The sequence below is a fragment of the Schistocerca americana genome, chromosome X (genome assembly GCF_021461395.2).
Source record: "Schistocerca americana isolate TAMUIC-IGC-003095 chromosome X, iqSchAmer2.1, whole genome shotgun sequence".
NCBI lineage: Eukaryota > Metazoa > Arthropoda > Insecta > Orthoptera > Acrididae > Schistocerca > Schistocerca americana.
Window position 1 is genome coordinate 766,358,923 of NC_060130.1, and position 19,129 is coordinate 766,378,051.

Genomic DNA, 19,129 nt, shown 5'->3' on the forward strand with positions numbered 1-19,129 from the left:
CACGCCAGTTTGCGTGAGCTTAAACGCGTGCATTTCGGCCTCCTTTAGCAATACGGTGTTGGCTCTTCTGCCAACACATCAAAAGGTTTTCACCATTGCACTATGAGGCGCAAGTATTTTCATGTGATTTCCTTGTCGATGTTTGATCTGACTGCTTGTAGCTCTTTCACAGAAGGGATAAAAACGTTACAATCAGCGACACTGAAAGCGCGAACCATAACAGACTCCTTTTCACAGGTCAACACGTTACCACAAAGCTAGCGAAGAGGTATGAGGGTTATTTTCATCTTATGAGGTCAATAGTTGCTACTATTCGTAAACCGCTCTTTAAAGGACGAGATAGGTTGCGATTTACACCTGCAACGACTTTCCTTGGCTGATTTGTTACACCTCAAGCGATAACAACTCAGATTATTCAATGGAAATGACAGGAAAAATCAAGTGAACTTTGAGGCTTATTCCGTGCACGCCAGGAAGTAACTTGTCGATCACAGAGTTGCCAAACTTATCTTGCCTTGTTGCCATATCTCAGTTACAGTACCAGCAAGAAGAAGACGAACCGATGTGATCCGACAGCAGGCTGGGAAGTGCCCAAGTGATCTGGAATACGAGGTTTAGGTACTGGAGCGTAGTTACTCATAATACTCAGAACTGACTGCAAACTAAGCATCATAAATTAGTAACTATCATAGTTGTTTCTATATTTCATTCGTGAGAGTTCTTAAAACTAAGAAACTCATTCAGGGATGTTTCCGTGTCTCACCCATAGTCGAGCACAACAAACAAAAATAAAAATAAAAAACGAATGTGTGTGTGTGAGATAGAGAGAGAGAGGGAAGAGAGAGAGAGAGTGAGAGACAGAGAGAGAGAGAGAGAGAGAGAGAGAGTGATAAAAATAAAAAAGAATGAGAGAGAGATTTAAAAAATGTTGTAAAGAAATTGAATCATGGTATGTAAAGAAATCTTTCATTAAAATGACATGTTCTACATCATTACGAAACGTCGTATTCATGATATATGGAACAAGTATTAATCTAATCTTTATATATATAATTCTACTGTATGTGTGTATGTCATTGAACTCCTCGTAAACGGCTGGGCCGATTTGAATGAATTTTTTGTATGCGTTTAGGTGGCGCCCTGGATGGTTTAGATTCACAAATCAGCCTGGCAGATGGCGCTGCGGTCGGTATTTAGGTTATTTATCTATACTGCAACTAAACCAATGAATTTTAGTGAATGCATTCAAGTGTGAGCCTGGATGGTTTAGATTCACAAATCAGCCTGGCAGATGGCGCTGCGGTCGGTATCTAGGTTATTTATCTATACTGCAACTAAATGGCTGGATGGACTTAAATGAATTTTTGTGCATGCATTCAAGTGGGGGGGGGGGGGGGGGGAGCTGGAAAATTTACATTTTTAAATCAGCACGTTACTTGGCGTTGCATTTTTGTGTGCAATATTGAGCGTATTATATTCAGATTTAAGTTATGTGTATAGGATTTCGTTTATTTTTCGACATTTCAAAAAATGGTTCAAATGGCTCTGAGCACTATGGGACTTAACATCTGAGGTAATCAGTCCCCTAGAACTTAGAACTAATTAAACCAAACTAACCTAAGGACATCACACTCATCCATGCACGAGGCAGGATTCGAACCTGCAACCGTAGCAGTCCCGCGGTTCCAGACTGAAGCGCCTAGAACCGCTTGGCCACAACGGCCGGCTCTTCATTTCAATTTGAGTGTATTATATTATGTGTCTTTCGTTATTTTGACATTTTAATTTTTTGTACTGTGTCTTTTGGTATTTCAGGTGTCGCATTTCAGTGAATATTAAGTGTATTATATTCACATATAAGTTACGTACATAAAACAATGGCACATCAGCAGCAATGAAGCAGTTTGGCGTATTTTAGGTTTTCCGATACACGAAAGAGACCCTGCTGGTATACATTTGGGGGTGCACCTTGAAAATGGAGAGCATGTTTATTTCGCGAAAGAGACTGCTCTACAACGTGCATCCATTGCCCCAAAAACCACATTAACTGAGTTTTTCGAACTACGCAACCGACCAGGTATTCCCGGTTAATTCGCAAAGACATTAATGTATACTGATGTGCCACGATATTTCACATGGAACAAACAGTCAAAAAAGTGGGAACCACGAATGCGAGGTGTTCCGGTTAAAGGATGCAACGGCATATTTATGGGAAATACATTACGCCGGTTATACACAGTCCATCCAAAGCAACGCGAATGTTTCTTCTTGCGTTTATTGTTGGTTAATGTTCCCGGACCGACGTCATTCCAATACTTGCGAACAGTCAATGGCATTTTGTACGACACATACCATGATGCGCGTCGCGAATTACATAGGCTGGAAGATGACAACCATTGGGATATTAGACTTGCAGATGCAGTATTGAGTTCCTCTCCTCATCAAATTTGCCAATTATTCGCCATATTTTTGACAACATGTTTTCCATCTCAAGCGTCTGTCCTCTGGGACAAATATAAAGATTCCATGAGCGACGACATTCTGCATCGCATTCGGATCGCTGATCAAGATCCCATTATCGATTTTTCGCCGGAAATATACAACGAGGCGCTAATAAAGATTGAAGATATTTGCATTGTGATTTCGAATATGCCACTCATTCATTTTGGTATGGCCTCACCTAACCGCCCAGCAACAGACGTCATTAACAGCGAGATTCAGCGCGAACAACAGTTCAATACGGTCTCTTTAACTACTTTCGTTGAAAATAATGAGCAACTACTCACTTATGAACAAAAGAATGTACACGATCGAATTAATTTGTCAGCTGCAGCAGAACAAGGTAGATTTTTTTTTTGTTTTTTTTTTTGGTGCACCAAGTGGTACTGGAAAAACGTTTCTCATCTCACTAATACTCGCGCGCACTCGATCACATAATCATATTGCGTTAGCAATTGCTTCATCAGGTATTGCAGCCACTTTACTTGATGGCGGACGGACTACACATACAGCACTCATGTTGCCGTTGAACATTCACACAAATCCAGATGCAGTGTGCAACATAAAAAAGCATTCCGTTATGGCTAAAGTTTTGCAAAAATGCAAAATTATCTGGGATGAATGTGCTATGGCCCAAAAGCATTCACTTGAAGCTCTCGATAAAATGATAAAAGGTCTAAATAATAACACCAGGCTTGTCGGTGGTGCCTTACTGCTGCTGTCCGGTAATATTAGACATTGCCGGTCATTCCAAACGCTACATATGCGGATAAATTTAACACATGTATAAAACAATCTTATCTATGGCGAAATGTCAGTACATTACGTCTTAACACAAACATACGTGTTCAACTGCTAAATGATCCATTGGCACTATCATTCTCCGAGCAATTCTTCAACACTGGAAATGGAACAATACCATCTCATGGAGACACACAATGCATCAAATTGCGAGACAATTTCTGCAACATGGTAAATATGAAAGATGCTTTGATTGAAAGAATATTTCCAGATTTACAAGCTAATTATATTAATAATGCGTGGCTTCGTGAACGAGCTATTTAAGCCGCAAAAATTATCAATGTTGACGCAATTAACTTCAAAATACCACAGTCATTGCCCAGCAATGAGATATTGTTCAAATCGAACGACATTGTTACCAATCCTGACGAAGCCGTCAACCATCCTGTTGAATATTTCAATTCGCTGAATTTACCAGGAATGCCACCACATAACTTGGGATTAAAAATTGGCTCACCTATAAATTTGCTTCGGAATTTTAATGCACCTAAGCTATGCAGCGATACAAGATTAGTCATAAAGAAAATTATGGGCAATGTTCTTGAAGTTACAATTTTGAACGGCAGATTTGAAGGTGAAGTTCTCCTGCCACGAATCCCAATGATCCCTTCAGACTTACCCTTTCCAATTAGACGTCTGCAATTTCTAATTCGCTTGGCATTTGCCATGACTTTTAATAAACCACAAGGTCAAACAGTGTCGATTTGTGGGTTGGATCTAGAAAATCCGGTCTTTTCACATGTCCAATTATATGTGGCGTGTTCTCGCGTTGGAAAACCGTCAAGTTTATTCATTTATACTCCTCAGGAATTGACTAAAAATATTGTTCATCAACTCGCATTAAGATAAAATTAAACAAACATTATTGATTATAACGAATTGTTTATAGAAAAATTGATGTTATTTCAAAATAAAGGATAATAAAATTATTATTATATTATTCGTCTTTCATTTTGTTGTGTTGGCAGAAGAGCCAACACCGTGCTACGAGAGGAGGCCGAAATGCACGCGTTTTAGCTCACGCAGGCTGGCGTTAGGAGGGAAGAACTATACTGACGTGAGGTCTGGAACATGACAAGGAATGAGAATTCATAAAGCAGACGTAATTAGTTTGATACTTAACTTTAATCCATTAATGATTAACGTCGCTCTTGAAGGTACATGATTCACAATATCAATATCAATAGTAATTGAATATGGCTCCCTGCCAGGTAGTAACAAACGACGTAGCTGCAGGCTATGCTAAACTGTCGTCTCTGCAAATGAAAGCGTATGTAGATAGTGAACGATCGCTAGCAAAGTCGGCTGTACAACTGGGGCGGGTACTAGGGAGTCTCTCTAGACTAGACCTGCCGTGTGGCGGCGCTCTGTCTGCAATCACTGATAGTGGCGACACGCGGATCCGACGTATACTAACGGACCGCGGCCGATTTAAAGATTACCACCTAGCAAGTGTGGTGTCTGGTGGTGACACCACACATTTCATACTTCGTTTAATATCCTAATCGCTTGAAATATCATGCAGGAAAACGTCTGTCGTGTCCGCTAGTCTAATCTAATCATATTGCTGACTAGCCTTGAAGAGTCATGAATTACCAAAATTTTCACCAACATCAGTAACCAAATCTAAACTTGAAAATAAAAGACGACAGTTTTTGTAACAAACTGCGACTCCTATCAAGACCCTTTCGCCCCTGTAAACTAACCACGAAAGATGTCTGATATACATCCATTCAGAAATAACTAAGTTTGCATGCATTTAAAGACAAAGCACATGATGGGAAGTTCTGTGACAGAGATACGAACGTAATATGTAATCGGATTGTTAAGTAATCAAAATCAAATTTTATGTTTCGGTCTTTTTTTACCAGCTTCTAGGTGTTTGAATCTAAAATAAAGATATAAATTATTCTGCCTGAGCGACAATCGAACCGCACACCTACAGACCTCCTTTATCATCCACGAATATAGCTTAACTATCAATTGCTTACTCACCAGTAGTCAAATGTGTACGTGTTTGACCAGAAATAACGACACCTATTGCGATTGTTGGCAACACATGAACAGGCATTAAAAATGCACCTTCATTTTCCACTAGGAGGCCGGTGTGCACGTGATAGAGCTTGAAATGAAATTATGAGTACTTTTGTACTGGATCAGGATTCGTACGCACATACTTACCTTTGGAGGAGACCTAGTGAAGATTGCAGGCTTGAAAAAAGGAACAAAATGATTGAACTATTCTGTTCAAAAAGATTCAGATCCTCGAAAGAGGAGATACGAATTCGAATCACAGCCCAACACGAAATTTTTCAACGTCTATAGTTCAATCAAGTATAAGTAAAATAAGAGCTCTGTTCCTTAAGTAGCTATCGGTTCATCAAATAAAACAAAAATTTCTAATGTAAGTAAGTTTACTGGCGACAGTATTACTGTTTTGTTTACCATGACTTCCAACTATGTCATATCCCAAACGTAAACCAGCTCTGCACAGTTGGTAATGAAGGAATGTGATGTTTAATGCGGATTCTGGATTATAACGTCTTTCTCGTGAGGGTACCAGAGGTAAAGTAAATCTGTTTGTGCCTCTTAAAAGTAAATGCCTGAACCCAAGCATTGTACCTGTGATAGTTCGTTCCACCAAACCATCGTGACCACAGTTCGCAAACCCCAGGAGTGTACTATAATGGATGATGTGCATCGCTTATAAAATTAGTCACAGTGGAAAAAATGCGAGTCTATTAAATGGTTAAGTAGAAGCAAGCTTCTGACGCGGAGGGTAAGCTATTCTCATGTCAACAGGATGTAAAGACTCTTCTAGGCATCATAGCCTCGATGTGAAGCCATTTTGAAATTTTCACTAATTCAGAAAATTTCTTAGTTGGACAAAATCCACTGTGAAGTGTGAAGTTATCGGATAATTCGATTATTACCGTCATTATTACTATCATTTTCTTCATACTGCTGGTGGAACACATGTGCTTGAAGATCATTTAATGCCGTTTGGTCATTATACAGGTAGTTGCCCAAGAACAGGCACTTTCCCAGTCTACGGATTCCTTTTAATATTAATATCAAACATCAGCAATTACTCGTAGATTACATTAAAACTAAAGTAATTGATGAAGACGTTACTTTTAACAAAAACGCTCTGCCTTTCTTCATTTACTTCCGCCTAGAAATGGCTGTTGAATACTGCCATACCGAATGCCAAGGGATCTTACTGCCTTCCGATATACGTCGCTGTCAGTTCTTCCGTATGATTTGGTCGACGTGACCTGTTTCAAATTGTGTATGAGAGAATGTTTTAGGAAATCAATTGTTTTCCTTTGCAATAAACAGAAAGATTTTAATTCTAAGCTAACCAAGTTCAAAATTTTCGCAATATTAATTCAGTTTTAATATTCGCTTCTATAATGTAGGTATGTATTTCACAGTTGCAAAACCCGCATTCGACTCATTGACCTTACACTTAGTATCTGACCATAAGTTCTAGTACAGAGTGACACCAGTTTAAGTAACGTAATGTAGCGAAGACTGTTTGCCAGTGCTCTTTTTTACTGGAAAATACGCAATTCACTCATTGGGCTCCATAAGTACACTGTAACAGTAATTTCTGTGTGTATGCAATGCATACGGATTGTACAATTTAGTGGTGCTCTCTCTTCCACTACGGCGTACAATATGCCTGACCTATACGGGCCCTTTATCATTACAGGCACTGGGCAATGCAACATCATACTGACAACAGTAATGTGCTTATACTGACAACCTCACTGTTCGTTTTACCTGATTTCGTAATCATTTAAATAAAACATGACCTTCCACTGAGAGACATTTCGTTTCCCTTTTCCTTCTGTGAAATTTGTCAGTAAGCTTTTTGCCTTCCAACCAGCGAAATGCAAAAGAGTACGGCCGGTAAACGATTCACAAACCACGATTTAGTGCCGTTAAGACGATTTCTTTAAACATTGTTGTAGCTGAGGGAATTTAGTTTGTTCTTAAATTGTCTTATGCAGCAACGTTAACAGATATCTCAAATAGGAAAAGCTATTTATCCAGGTACAAAGGTTGTAAAACAAACTTCTCATGGTTTGTGTCAGGTTGATCTTTTTGTCTGATATCACTGGGTAAATATTTCGCCTAATAGGTACTACAAGTAGTGTCCCTGTAGCTGTGGGAATCATTGGTTGAAAACGAGTTTAACATCAATGGGTGCAGTACTGCTAAATATTTAAAATGGTTATCAACCTAAGTCTGCGTTCATCCACAAACTGGGGCGTATTTATAATACTGAAGCCAGACTGTGTATCCTTGCCTTCCTTGAGTGGGCATTGGGAGGCGTTTCCACACATGTATACAGTACTATGAATACTTCGAACGCTATAGTTAACGTTGCTCTCATAAACTAATTTTGTTTTTTTAATTCTTCTGGGTCTTCAGCGTGCCATACGTGTTGTAGATACAGTATTAGACAAAAAATTGACCGCCGAGTCGTTAACGTAAGGTGGACAATACACACGTGCTCCCCTCAGAATTCTATGTCTGGCGATATGCTCGATCTGGCAACATTGTAGACTGCAGCACTTCCTGGAGGAAGTCTTGACTGCAGTCTGATTACATCACTCTTGACTAAAACTGTAGTCTTGAAGTAAAACGCGGGACTAACTAATACGACGTCTGGCAACCGAAAACACACGTCGACAAAAATTTTATTGCCCCTTTCCTCTCGATGCTGAAGATATCAGTGTGTTTCAAGCGAATATACAATGTATTTCGTCGGATGCAGGTTTTGCAACTGTGAAATACTTTTCTACTTTATAGAAGCGAATATTAAAACTCAACTAATATTGCGAAAATTTTGAACTTGGATAGCTTAGAATTAAAATCTTTCTGTTTATTGCAAAGGAAAACAATTGATTTCCTAAAACATTCTCTCATACACAATTTGAAACAGGTCACGTCGACCAAATCATACGGAAGAACTGACAGCGACGTATATCGGAAGGCAGTAAGATTCCTTGGCATTCGGTATGGCAGTATTCAACAGCCATTTCTAGGCGGAAGTAAATGAAGAAAGGCAGAGCGTTTTTGTTAAAAGTAACATCTTCATCAATTACTTTAGTTTTAATGCAATCTACGAGTAATTGCTGATGTTTGATATTAATATTAAAAGGAATCCGTAGACAGGGAAAGAACCTGTTCTTGGGCGACTACCTGTTTAATGACCAAACGGCATTAAATGATCTTCAAGCACATGTGTTCCACCAGCAGTATGAAGAAAATGATAGTAATAATGACGGTAATAATCGAATTATCCGATAACTTCACACTTCACAGTGGATTTTGTCCAACTAATAAATTTTCTGAATTAGTGAAAATTTCAAAATGGCTTCACATCGGAGCTATGATGCCTAGAAGAGTCTTTACATCCTGCTGACATGAGAATAGCATACCCTCCGCGTCAGAAGCTTGCTTCTACTTAACCATTTAATAGACTCACATTTTTATCCACTGTGACTAATTTTATGAGCAAAGCACGTCATCCGTTATAGTACACTCCTGGGGTTTGCGAAATGTGGTCACGATGGTCTGGTGGAACGAACTATCACAGGTCCAATGCTTGGGTTCAGGCATTTACTTTTAAGAGGCACAAACAGATTTACTTTACCTCTGGTATCCACAAGAGAAAGACGTTATAATCCAGAATCAGCATTAAACATTACATTCCTTCATTACCAACTGTGCAGAGCTGGTTTACGTTTGGGATATGACATAGTTGGAAGTCATGGTAAACAAAACAGTAATACTGTCGCCAGTAAACTTACTTACATTAGAAATTTTTGTTTTATTTGGTGAACCGATAGCTACTTAAGGAACAGAGCTCTTATTTTACTGGCCGGCCGGTGTGGCCGTGCGGTTAAAGGCGCTTCAGTCTGGAACCGCGTGACCGCTACGGTCGCAGGTTCGAATCCTGCCTCGGGCATGGATGTGTGTGACGTCCTTAGGTTAGTTAGGTTTAATTAGTTCTAAGTTCTAGGCGACTCATGACCTCAGAAGTTAAGTCGCATAGTGCTCAGAGCCATTTGAACCATCTTATTTTACTTGTACTTGATTGAACTATAGACGTTGAAAAATTTCGTGCTGGGCTGTGATTCGAATTCGTATCTCCTCTTTCGAGGATCTGAATCTTTTTGAACAGTATAGTTCAATCATTTTGTTCCTTTTTTCAAGCCTGCAATCTTCATTAGATCTCCTCCAAAGATAAGTATGTAGGTACGAATCCTCATCCAGTACAAAAATACTCATAATTTCATTTCAAGCTCTATCACGTGCACACCGGCCTCCTAGTGGAAAATGAAGGTGCATTTTTAATGCCTGTTCATGTGTTGCCAACAATCGCAATAGGTGTCGTTATTTCTGGTCAAACACGTACACATTTGACTACTGGTGAGTAAGCAATTGATAGTTAAGCTATATTCGTGGATGATAAAGAAGGACGGTAGGTGTACATTTCGATTGTCGCTCAGGCACAATAATTTGTATCCTTATTTTAGATTCAGACACCTAGCAGGTGGTGAGAATAACCGATACGTAACATTAGATTTTACATAGTTAACAATCAGGTTACATGTTGGATTCGCAACTCCATCACAGAACTTCACATCATGCGCTTCATCTTTAAATGCATGCACTCTTTATTAATTCTGAGTGGAGGTACATCAGACATCACTTGTGGTTAGCTCACAGGGACGAAAGGGTCATGATAGGAGTCCCAGTTTATTACAAAAACTGTTGTCTTTTATTTTAAAGTTTAGATTTGGTTCTGATATTGGCGAAAATTCATGACTATTCAAGGCTAGTCAGCAATATGATTGAATTAGATTAATACTTGTTCCATGTATCATGAATACGACATTTCGTAATGATGTGGAACATGTCATTCTAATGAAAGATTTCTTTACATACCATGATTCAATTTATTTACAACAATTTTTTACACTCTCTCCATTCTTTATATATATATTCTCTCTATCTCACAGACATACACATTCTTTTTTATTTTTATTTGTTTGTTGCGCTCGACTATCACTGAGACAAGAAAACGTCCGTGGATGAATTTCTTGGTTTTGTGTAAACTCGTGTAAGAAATATAGAAACAACTACGAAAGTTACTGATTTGTGATGCTTAGTTTGCAGTCAGTTCTGAGTATTATGAGTAATTACGCTCCAGTCCCTAAACCTAGTGACTGAAATGCGAATCAGATGCATTACTTATTCCAGGCCGTAGTTGATATTTGCTAACTGATACTCCCTAAAATCGAGGTATACTGCTCTCTGTATGCCTAGTCAGGAGTGACTGTTAGTTTCCGTCAGTCACGAAATCTTTGCTTAGTCTTCATGACCTGGGTTTGAATCCATATGCAGAACGATCGGTTCGTCGTGTCATTTGAAGTTCATACATATTCTCAACTAGCTGCTCGTGGATAACTTAAATTTTTAATGTCATCTTGTGTTAAATAATAAGTACGGTATGTTACTTTGAAGAGGAAATCATGAATACGACGAACTTACTACGTGCATTACCTATCTGACGTAATTATGAGAGTGGTGACATTTCAGGTATGTCATTTATTGTAATAAATGTGAGCTTACAAGCCTTAAGGACAGTCTTATCTGTGATAAGGCGTTCCCTGATATTTACAGTATCGTGGTATTACGTTATATTTTGAGTTATTGCAATACAGAGCAATGTTTTCAGGTGGTGACTTGTTGGAACCATTTTCAATAGTCAAACAACTGTCCTGAGGAACGATTAGAGGACCTGCTAGACAGCTGCGTTATGTGGGTTGCATGCGAATCAGGCGAAATGCAATTCAGGTCGTTCGGATACTTTTGAGCACGACTGTACATGTAGAAGAAGCATATCTATTTACTTACACAACACTCATGGAATAACTGGCTTGCAAGACCTTGTTACTTCATTTCAAACGTAGTTTTATCTCCTCAGCAGCAGTATCTCAGTTTTTAGCCTGCCTGTTTCGTGTTCAGCAGTAACGTCTAGATCGAGAACTACCTCTGTGCTGATCGACAGATCTGATTTAATTTTCTTTGAACATAAAGCTTCTAAAACAGACAGTGTACTTTTCTCGTATCGTTGATCTCTTACTTGTGTTATTTATTTATAAAAGCATATCTGTTTTCGGATAGTATTAATGTCGATGTATAAATGAAACGTTTGTAAACGCTATAAAAATAATGTGCGAATAATTCCAAAAACAGTAATACATAGAAAAGTGTTTCTAAAGAGGATGAATATTTGGTAATTATCTGAACGTTGTTCTTGCTGGTGCTTGCGTCAACCTCAGATCCATCTCCATACTAATTTGGCATTTATTGTGGTGGCAAAAAGTCACAGTTTAGTTATCTTTTCAAAGGAAACCCCAAAAGCTCAGTTTTTCTAAGTCCCGTTCATATTCTTCGGGACGGAAACGATTTCGGCAAATCCCTGCATCATTCACATTAACAGGATCAGTTTTTATACAGCGTGAGAGGCTTTTGTGCTATACTTGTCTTGTCTTTCCGAATTCGATGGTAAACGACATCCGCAGTTTTATATGGAGCATTTTTAAATTCAGAAATAGCGCACTGGTTTCTTATTTGGCTCATAGTAGTACAAAACGACCAGAGAGAAGAGTAGCTAATAAACAACTAAATTTTATTTATTTCAACGCATTAATTTTGGCAATTTGCTTTCATTAACAATGTACGCATAGTGTTCTCGCTTGCAGTATTCCTCATGACGTTTCGCCAGCCGTCTCCACGGGGAGCCACTGTGGGCTTTTCCTACTCTCTGAATTCACTGCACACTGATTGTCTTTGGACACACCTGTCAGTTGTTAACTTGTTAATCGTAAACACGGCTAGGAGGGTGACATGTGGGAAGTGCGGGTAGTGGTAGATTGTTTGTTTGCGCATACCGAGTGCTTACATATGTGGTAAATGGATTTATGTGCAATAGGGTGGCTGATATAACCATGCCGTTTTCTGGTGTGAGTGAGTTTATGAACGACGTGTGGATTGTAGGACTGGGAAATGAAGTGTTGTTGGCGTTGATGATTGTTGCCGTACCGTTATTAGTTCTGTTTTTCCACTTAATAACGACAGTTTCCAAGTGGTGAGTGAAGTGGTTTGCTGTTGTCTACTATTATTCACGATGAATTGTTTACTGTACGTCTACTAATGCCTTTGTAACGTGAAATACAATTTTCGTTAGCTGAAGACACGTTTGTATTACATTGCCACTCTTAAGACGTTTTTCGTATGTGAAGAATGTTTCGTAATGCAGTTGTATTGTAGAATAATTTATACAGAATTTCTGTGCGTCAAAATCATGTGATAGTCATTGTGCTGGTTTCAGATCGTAACATGCACGCCTTTCATATACTCACGCTCAAAATCTTTCCAGTCTGTGACACACACACACACACACACACACACACACACCCCCTTACGCAACGAAATGAAACTTGACTATAGCAGACATTTTACCATGACTGTTCAAAATTTTGACTGTAGAATAGCCCACAAATATTGTAGTGCAGTGCAACAGCATCAGTGTTATCTGTATGCGAAGTTCAGAACAGGTACAGCTTCTTGTCTTCATGTTAGTACGCAGTTGAACATGGCTGACGTTTGCAGCAACCGTATACACAAATTTGAAAAATATGTAAGAAATCTGCCAACCGGTTGCATAGATTTTCTATATACCTTGACCAGGTTTCGTCACCTCTAAGGGGACTTCATCAGAAGGTAAGGTAATTACATGAAGAACATATCGACAAAGATGTACAGTGATTTAAGACCTGAGTTGCCCAAGTCATACATTAAAATATGACCTAATGTTCTTCAAAAAGTCAGACATAAGTAACACTGGTGTGGTGTGAGGAGTCTTTGACGATGTGTTCTTCATGTAATTACCTTACCTTCTGATGAAGTCACCCTTAGATGTGACAAAACCTGGTCAAGGTACCTATATAGAAAATCTATGCAACCGGTTGGCAGATTTTTGCATATTTTTCAAATTAGTACACATTGTCGACGGCCAACAGGGGGGGGGGGGAGGAGAGAGCATAGAATCAGTTGTTCATGTAATTTCACCAACCATAGGAAAAGAACTCTCTCTCTCTCTCTCTCTCTCTCTCTCTCTCTCTCTCCATCTCCATGCAGGTAGCTGTGTATTTGAAAGACTTGGAATTGGAAGAAAGTTTTTCAAGCTAGAGGGCTGATTTCTTTGAGAGGAAAAATCTGATTTAACTAACCTAACCGATACTGGGCATCTGCTTCGTCCTGTGACGTGAGGATGATGTTGTTGTAGTAGCACGTGTTATCATATGCACGCAAACAATAAAAGAATACAATACTGTCAAAATTCATTTGCACCAGTATTAGTTTTTGGAATATGGGTTATGGTGACAGACTAATCTGTAACGTAGCATTAGTCACAAGTTAGGATGAAAGGTGTAAATTTGATCGTGAGTTGGCGAAGCCATCGAATATGAATACGAAATCGTAATTGTAGTGTAATACTGATATGTAACATAGCCTGATGCCTAAGTTATGTCGAAAAGCGAAAATTTGGTTGGTGGTTTCCTAAGGAGTATCAGAGGTTTCAGTTGTGATTATATGTAAGTAGGTTTCCCCTTATTACAAATCTGAGGATAACAGATCGTTGAAGTTGTTGCAGTGATCAGTAGATATTACTAAGACCAGTTCTTGTTTCATAAATGTCAGGTCACTGTGTGTGTACATCACAGTAGGTTCCCAGAATGACATTCCATTTTTCAGTGTGATAAAGTGTTTGTGTTGAGCTACTGTGAATAAACATTATTTGAAAAGATTTGAGTTATTATACCTGTTTTATTGCAACATCCTTAATCTGTCTAATGTATGTGTCAGAAGAGAACTCAAAATGTAATCTACAACATCTAAACTTTCACTATTTCAATTTTTAACTGGTCATATGAAAGAAGGAAATATACAAATATCTGTGAGGATGACACAGACTTTCAGAGATGATTTAGAATGGTAACTTTATCAATTTTCACAGTAGTGAAGCTGAAGTATTGTCCATAGCTCTTAAGTTATACATTGTAGAGCCCATGTTTACTAGACTTTTTTCTTGTTTTGTCTATAGTATTACATCTGAAAGTTGACTACCCTGCATACAGTCTTAGCAACATCAGTACTGGTACATCTATTAGACTGCCATAGGTATCAAAACGATTTTCACTTATAACTTTCGACTTGATCGTTTCCGGACCAGGGTATCTTACTTCAAATTGATACATTTACTGATCTTCATAATCCCTAGAAGTTTGTAAAAAGAATTAAAATCCCTTTATGTTTGTGTGTCATACCATTTTTTCCCAGATGATTCGTATTATTATTGCTTGAGCACTAATAATTTGGGAACATCACAAGCATATTGGTAGTACTGTGTGGTCATCTGATGTTTATTTAAATAAGGATAGGTCTTCAAAAACTTGAGTTTGGTGTTATTAAATGAGTAGTTTTCATTTTCTTTCACATTTCTCTCCCTCCATTTGTCCTTTTTCTCTTTTAAACTTTACCACAAATACTTTTTGTTGTTTCAGAAACCTGTAGGCCTAATAACTCTTGTGTCAACATGTTACGCTAGAAACCTGGCTGCCAGTTTTTTTTCCCCTTCTTTTTCTCCCTCCACAATGTCTAGTATGCTATCTTCTTTGCCTGAGTTAGCTATGTTTATTTTTTAATATGCTGCTGTTTGCATTTAGCACAGTGTAAAACACTGATATTAATTATAACTTCTACTGAAGTAATATTTAAGGTTCAAAGTTGAGTTTACTTATACTCCTGTCAGTTCAACATTTTATACAAATTCAGTTACCAGAATTATTGTTGGTTAATTTCATCTTACATATATTACATTCATGTCCTGCATTATTGTGTGGAATGTGTTAGTTGTATTACAGCTTTTCACGAGAGGTGGTTACATCCACATGTTGGTCATTTACCCATGATGTATGTATATGGTTATTTACTTCTTTTAAAGAGCTTGTGATTGATATAAGATGAGTTACTAAGGAAAAAGTAACTTTAATCTATTATTAACCATATTTGTTACCCATTTGACTTAAATATGTAGCAGTACTATGTTTTCAACTCTGAATTGCACTGCATCATAAGTTAAAGTTTTTTGGGTTGGGTGTGGTAATGATATCCTCTCTTATAATGGTGTATTTGTAAATATCACAGCTATTTTCCAATTGGAATAAAATAAGTTGATACTGTTGATTTTGATGGAGAATATAAGTTCCATGGAGGCTTATAAATATTCCCAATTGTTTAACCAAATACTAAGAGACATATGGTTTGAACTCTTAGTTATTCCTACTGTTTTTAATAAAGTGTAAACTATAGAACAGCCTCCAACTTTGTAGAGCAGGGTAGCAGTGAACAGGGATGTGCTTGATGTGTGACAATCTTGATTTCTGTGTCTGTAATGTTGACAGTTAATTCCTACAGAAAAAATTATTTTAAAATGTGCACAATCTTAGTTATTTATTTAACTCTTCAGTCTGTACTTTACAAGCTTAAAATGCAATACCACTTTATCCATCTGTTAGTTTACTCCACTTTTGAATGCTGTTGTGTGTCTATTTTAATCCTAAAGATAAGTAAACTTCATTTTCAAGGTTCAGAACATGCCTTCCTACCTCTGGAAGTCAATTATTTATTGAACATATATTTGTATGTATATATACTTTCTATAAAATACTACTGAAACTAGTCAAGCGATGTACTACAAATACTGGTCAACCCCGTTAACTGATACCAGATGTCAGCTTCGCCTTGTATCATGATGATGTTGTTGTGTGTGGTATCGTATGTGCACAATAAGAAAGAGACCAGAACAGTGACAAAATATCTTTTTGAGTACGTGTTTCTTTTTAAATGTAGGTTCTGATGATCTGTATTGTAGCTCCAAGGTTAGGTAGGAAGGTACCAGTTTGAGAGTTGGTGAAGCCAAAGAACATGAATACAAAATCTCAGATGTAGTGACATTCTGTTTGAAGTGTAGTCAGAGGCCTGGGTTAGATTGAAACATGAGATTTTGGTTCAGAGATGAAGTGGCATTGAACGCTTAAGTTAATTCTCATACTCTTTCTTACTTTCATTTAATTTGTGTTAGGAAAAAAAAAAGACATCTAGAAAACCATGGATAAGAATCGTGGCGTATGTGTAAAACAGTTCTTCCAGTAAATAATATGAGATTTAGCATGTACAGTTTGTAACTGTATATTAAACCTTCATCACTAATAACAAATTCATTATAAATGAATATATAAGGCCCAAAAAGACAGACATTTAAACCAGTACAGTTTTTTACATTCACTGTCACGGGCTGCCCTGCAACAATATGTTTGAAAGTATATGAGTTTTGCCACCATGTCAATCAAATTGTTGAAGCAATATCAGTTTGTGAATGTTCTTCTTTTAACCACAAAGTCCATATTCCAAAGAATATGACATATGTACATTTTGTTGGTGACTTAAAACTTTCTCAGCATTGACTTTCCAGTGTTGCCATCACCATAGAGGTAAAGTTTTGGTTTATATACCTTTGTATTCCACAATGAAGAATGAAATTTTGATATGAATTGTCTCTGCATTTGCTATAAGTGATTTAAGGAAACCTCAAAAAATCTGAAGGTGGATGCTCATGTGGAGATTTGAATTCTGATACTCTCTTATGTGACTCCTGTGCTGTAACGACTGTGCCACATCACTTGGTTGTATTTTATGTTTGGTGAATGTGTAAATATTTGTCAGAATAGAACAACCTATCTGAAATCCAAACTTAGTGGAAAAATGTGCCATTATTTCAAAGGTGAATAGCAACTTTCAGGTGTATCATGTAAAGCATAGCTATCCTCATGGTCTCTAAGGTTTTATTTGTGTGCTTGATTAATGGTGTACTTCTGGGTGGCCAGCTGAGTTTTTGTTTCTGTTTCTGCACAGTATTTTGACAACTGTCTTCTTCATGTGTTGTGAGTTAGTGTTTTGTGTACATGCTGCCTGGATTACAAACAGACTATGAACTGTTGTGTGTATTGTGCTGCTATATTCATCTGATGCTGCTATTTTCATCTGATTGTGAGTTCAGCTCCTTGTGCCCCTTGTGCCTTTTCATGTTCTCTTGTTTTTTTAGAGTCCACAGTGATATTCCATGAAAAGCACGTGTTCTCAGTGTTTCTCTGTTTTGGTGAATGTGATGGCTGACGAGATTGTCTGAGCTGTCAATTTAAGATACAAAAATGATAATGGGCACTCTCGATGGAATGCAAACAATAGAATGAGTAAAAGCAACCACTCACTATACTTGAATCTCACATCTTGTCACTTATCACTTGCCTCTGCTCACTGGCTCCACAACCTCTCACCTCAGTTAAACAATTCCAGGAGTACAATGCTGTTTTAAAAACTTAGCTAAAATATTCACCTTCTTACTCACAGACCAATCAATTATTTAATGCATATGACTTACATACTGATACTCCTCGATATTTTTGCAATTTTTTCATAAGCTACAGTACCGTGTATAATGTGGAAAGACTTATGGCAGATTGCATGTCATGCTGATCTTCAAATTCATCGCCAGTTCTGGCTGAGCAAGTATTTTCAAATTTTTCAAGAGTCATTGTTAAAAGAGTGTGATTTATAACAAGTTATTTGCTAATACTGTCTAGTAACTATGTGGCTATTGTTTTATCAATGTTTCTACTACAGGATAGCATATATCTGGGAGAGATTGCAGACCAGTGATTCTGGTGAGGAAGAGCAAAGCCAGCAAGAAGATGCTATCGAAGACGTAGTAGGTAAGTTTTTCAGTCACTATTTCAGGCGCATAGAATTAAAATTGTGCTGTTAAAAACTCTCTCATACCATTACAAGCAATAAAAATTAGTTAGCTGATGAGGTACTTGTAGTCACACATTGTACTACTTAACTAGATTTTCATCAAGGAATCGACCCAAATGTTGTATTTATTCAGTACATTGTTTTTCTCTAGATGATCTCCTAGGAAGTCTCTGTTGAATTTCAGAAAATGGAGAAAAGTAAGCTCACACATTCAACAAACCAACATTCGTAACATGCCTAGCCTACGTTCACCATGGTCAAGTGGCAGCTCAGTTAGACTGCCTTCAGAATTTAGAGTTCTAATGAATGATTTGGTAATTTTTATGCAACTTTGGTCAGCTACACAAACACATTTTACTACTCTCATTTTTTTAGGCTATATAAATTAAAAGTTATTGACGAGCATATACAGCAAAATGTGCTGTTAATTTTCACAAGAGTTCCCAGTAATCATTTCAATAGTGTGCTAAACTTTTGGTGTTTCCTCCATATGCTAAAAATACATGCTTTTTGGGTGCTTAGTAGTCTTAAATTTTAACAGCTCAGAGCGTAGTGCGTGTCTGGTCTTCTCATCCCACATTTAATGACACAAATATGCTTTCTGAGCTCTTGTCATCCATGTAACTTTGCTTTGAAATGTGTTGCTTTAAGCTTCTAATTTTGTATGCTCAGCTGAAAGGAATAATTGCAAAAAGAAAACTAGTAAAAGATTTTCAGTTGTTGGAACTGTCAACACAGCCTCGCATGTTTGAAGGAAGGCAGATTCTTGCTAAAATTGTCCAGTAGAAGAGAAACACTGTGGTATAACAACTTCTGTTGGCACATAAGGTACATTGCATTGTAGAACTCTGATAATGAAAAA

At 37.7% G+C, this 19,129-nt stretch overlaps 1 protein-coding gene across 1 annotated transcript in view; it reads left to right on the forward strand.

Annotated features, from left to right (window-relative positions):
- The first annotated feature begins 12,193 nt into the window (after nucleotides 1-12,193).
- The window catches only part of LOC124556587 (E3 ubiquitin-protein ligase RNF170), a 129,568-nt gene continuing 122,632 nt past the window's right edge, over nucleotides 12,194-19,129 (forward strand). Inside the window, exons 1-2 of the mRNA XM_047130556.1 lie at nucleotides 12,194-12,478; nucleotides 18,136-18,224. Coding sequence (XP_046986512.1) covers nucleotides 12,312-12,478; nucleotides 18,136-18,224 — 256 coding nt within the window. The 5' untranslated portion in view covers nucleotides 12,194-12,311. The remainder of the gene's footprint in view (nucleotides 12,479-18,135; nucleotides 18,225-19,129) is intronic.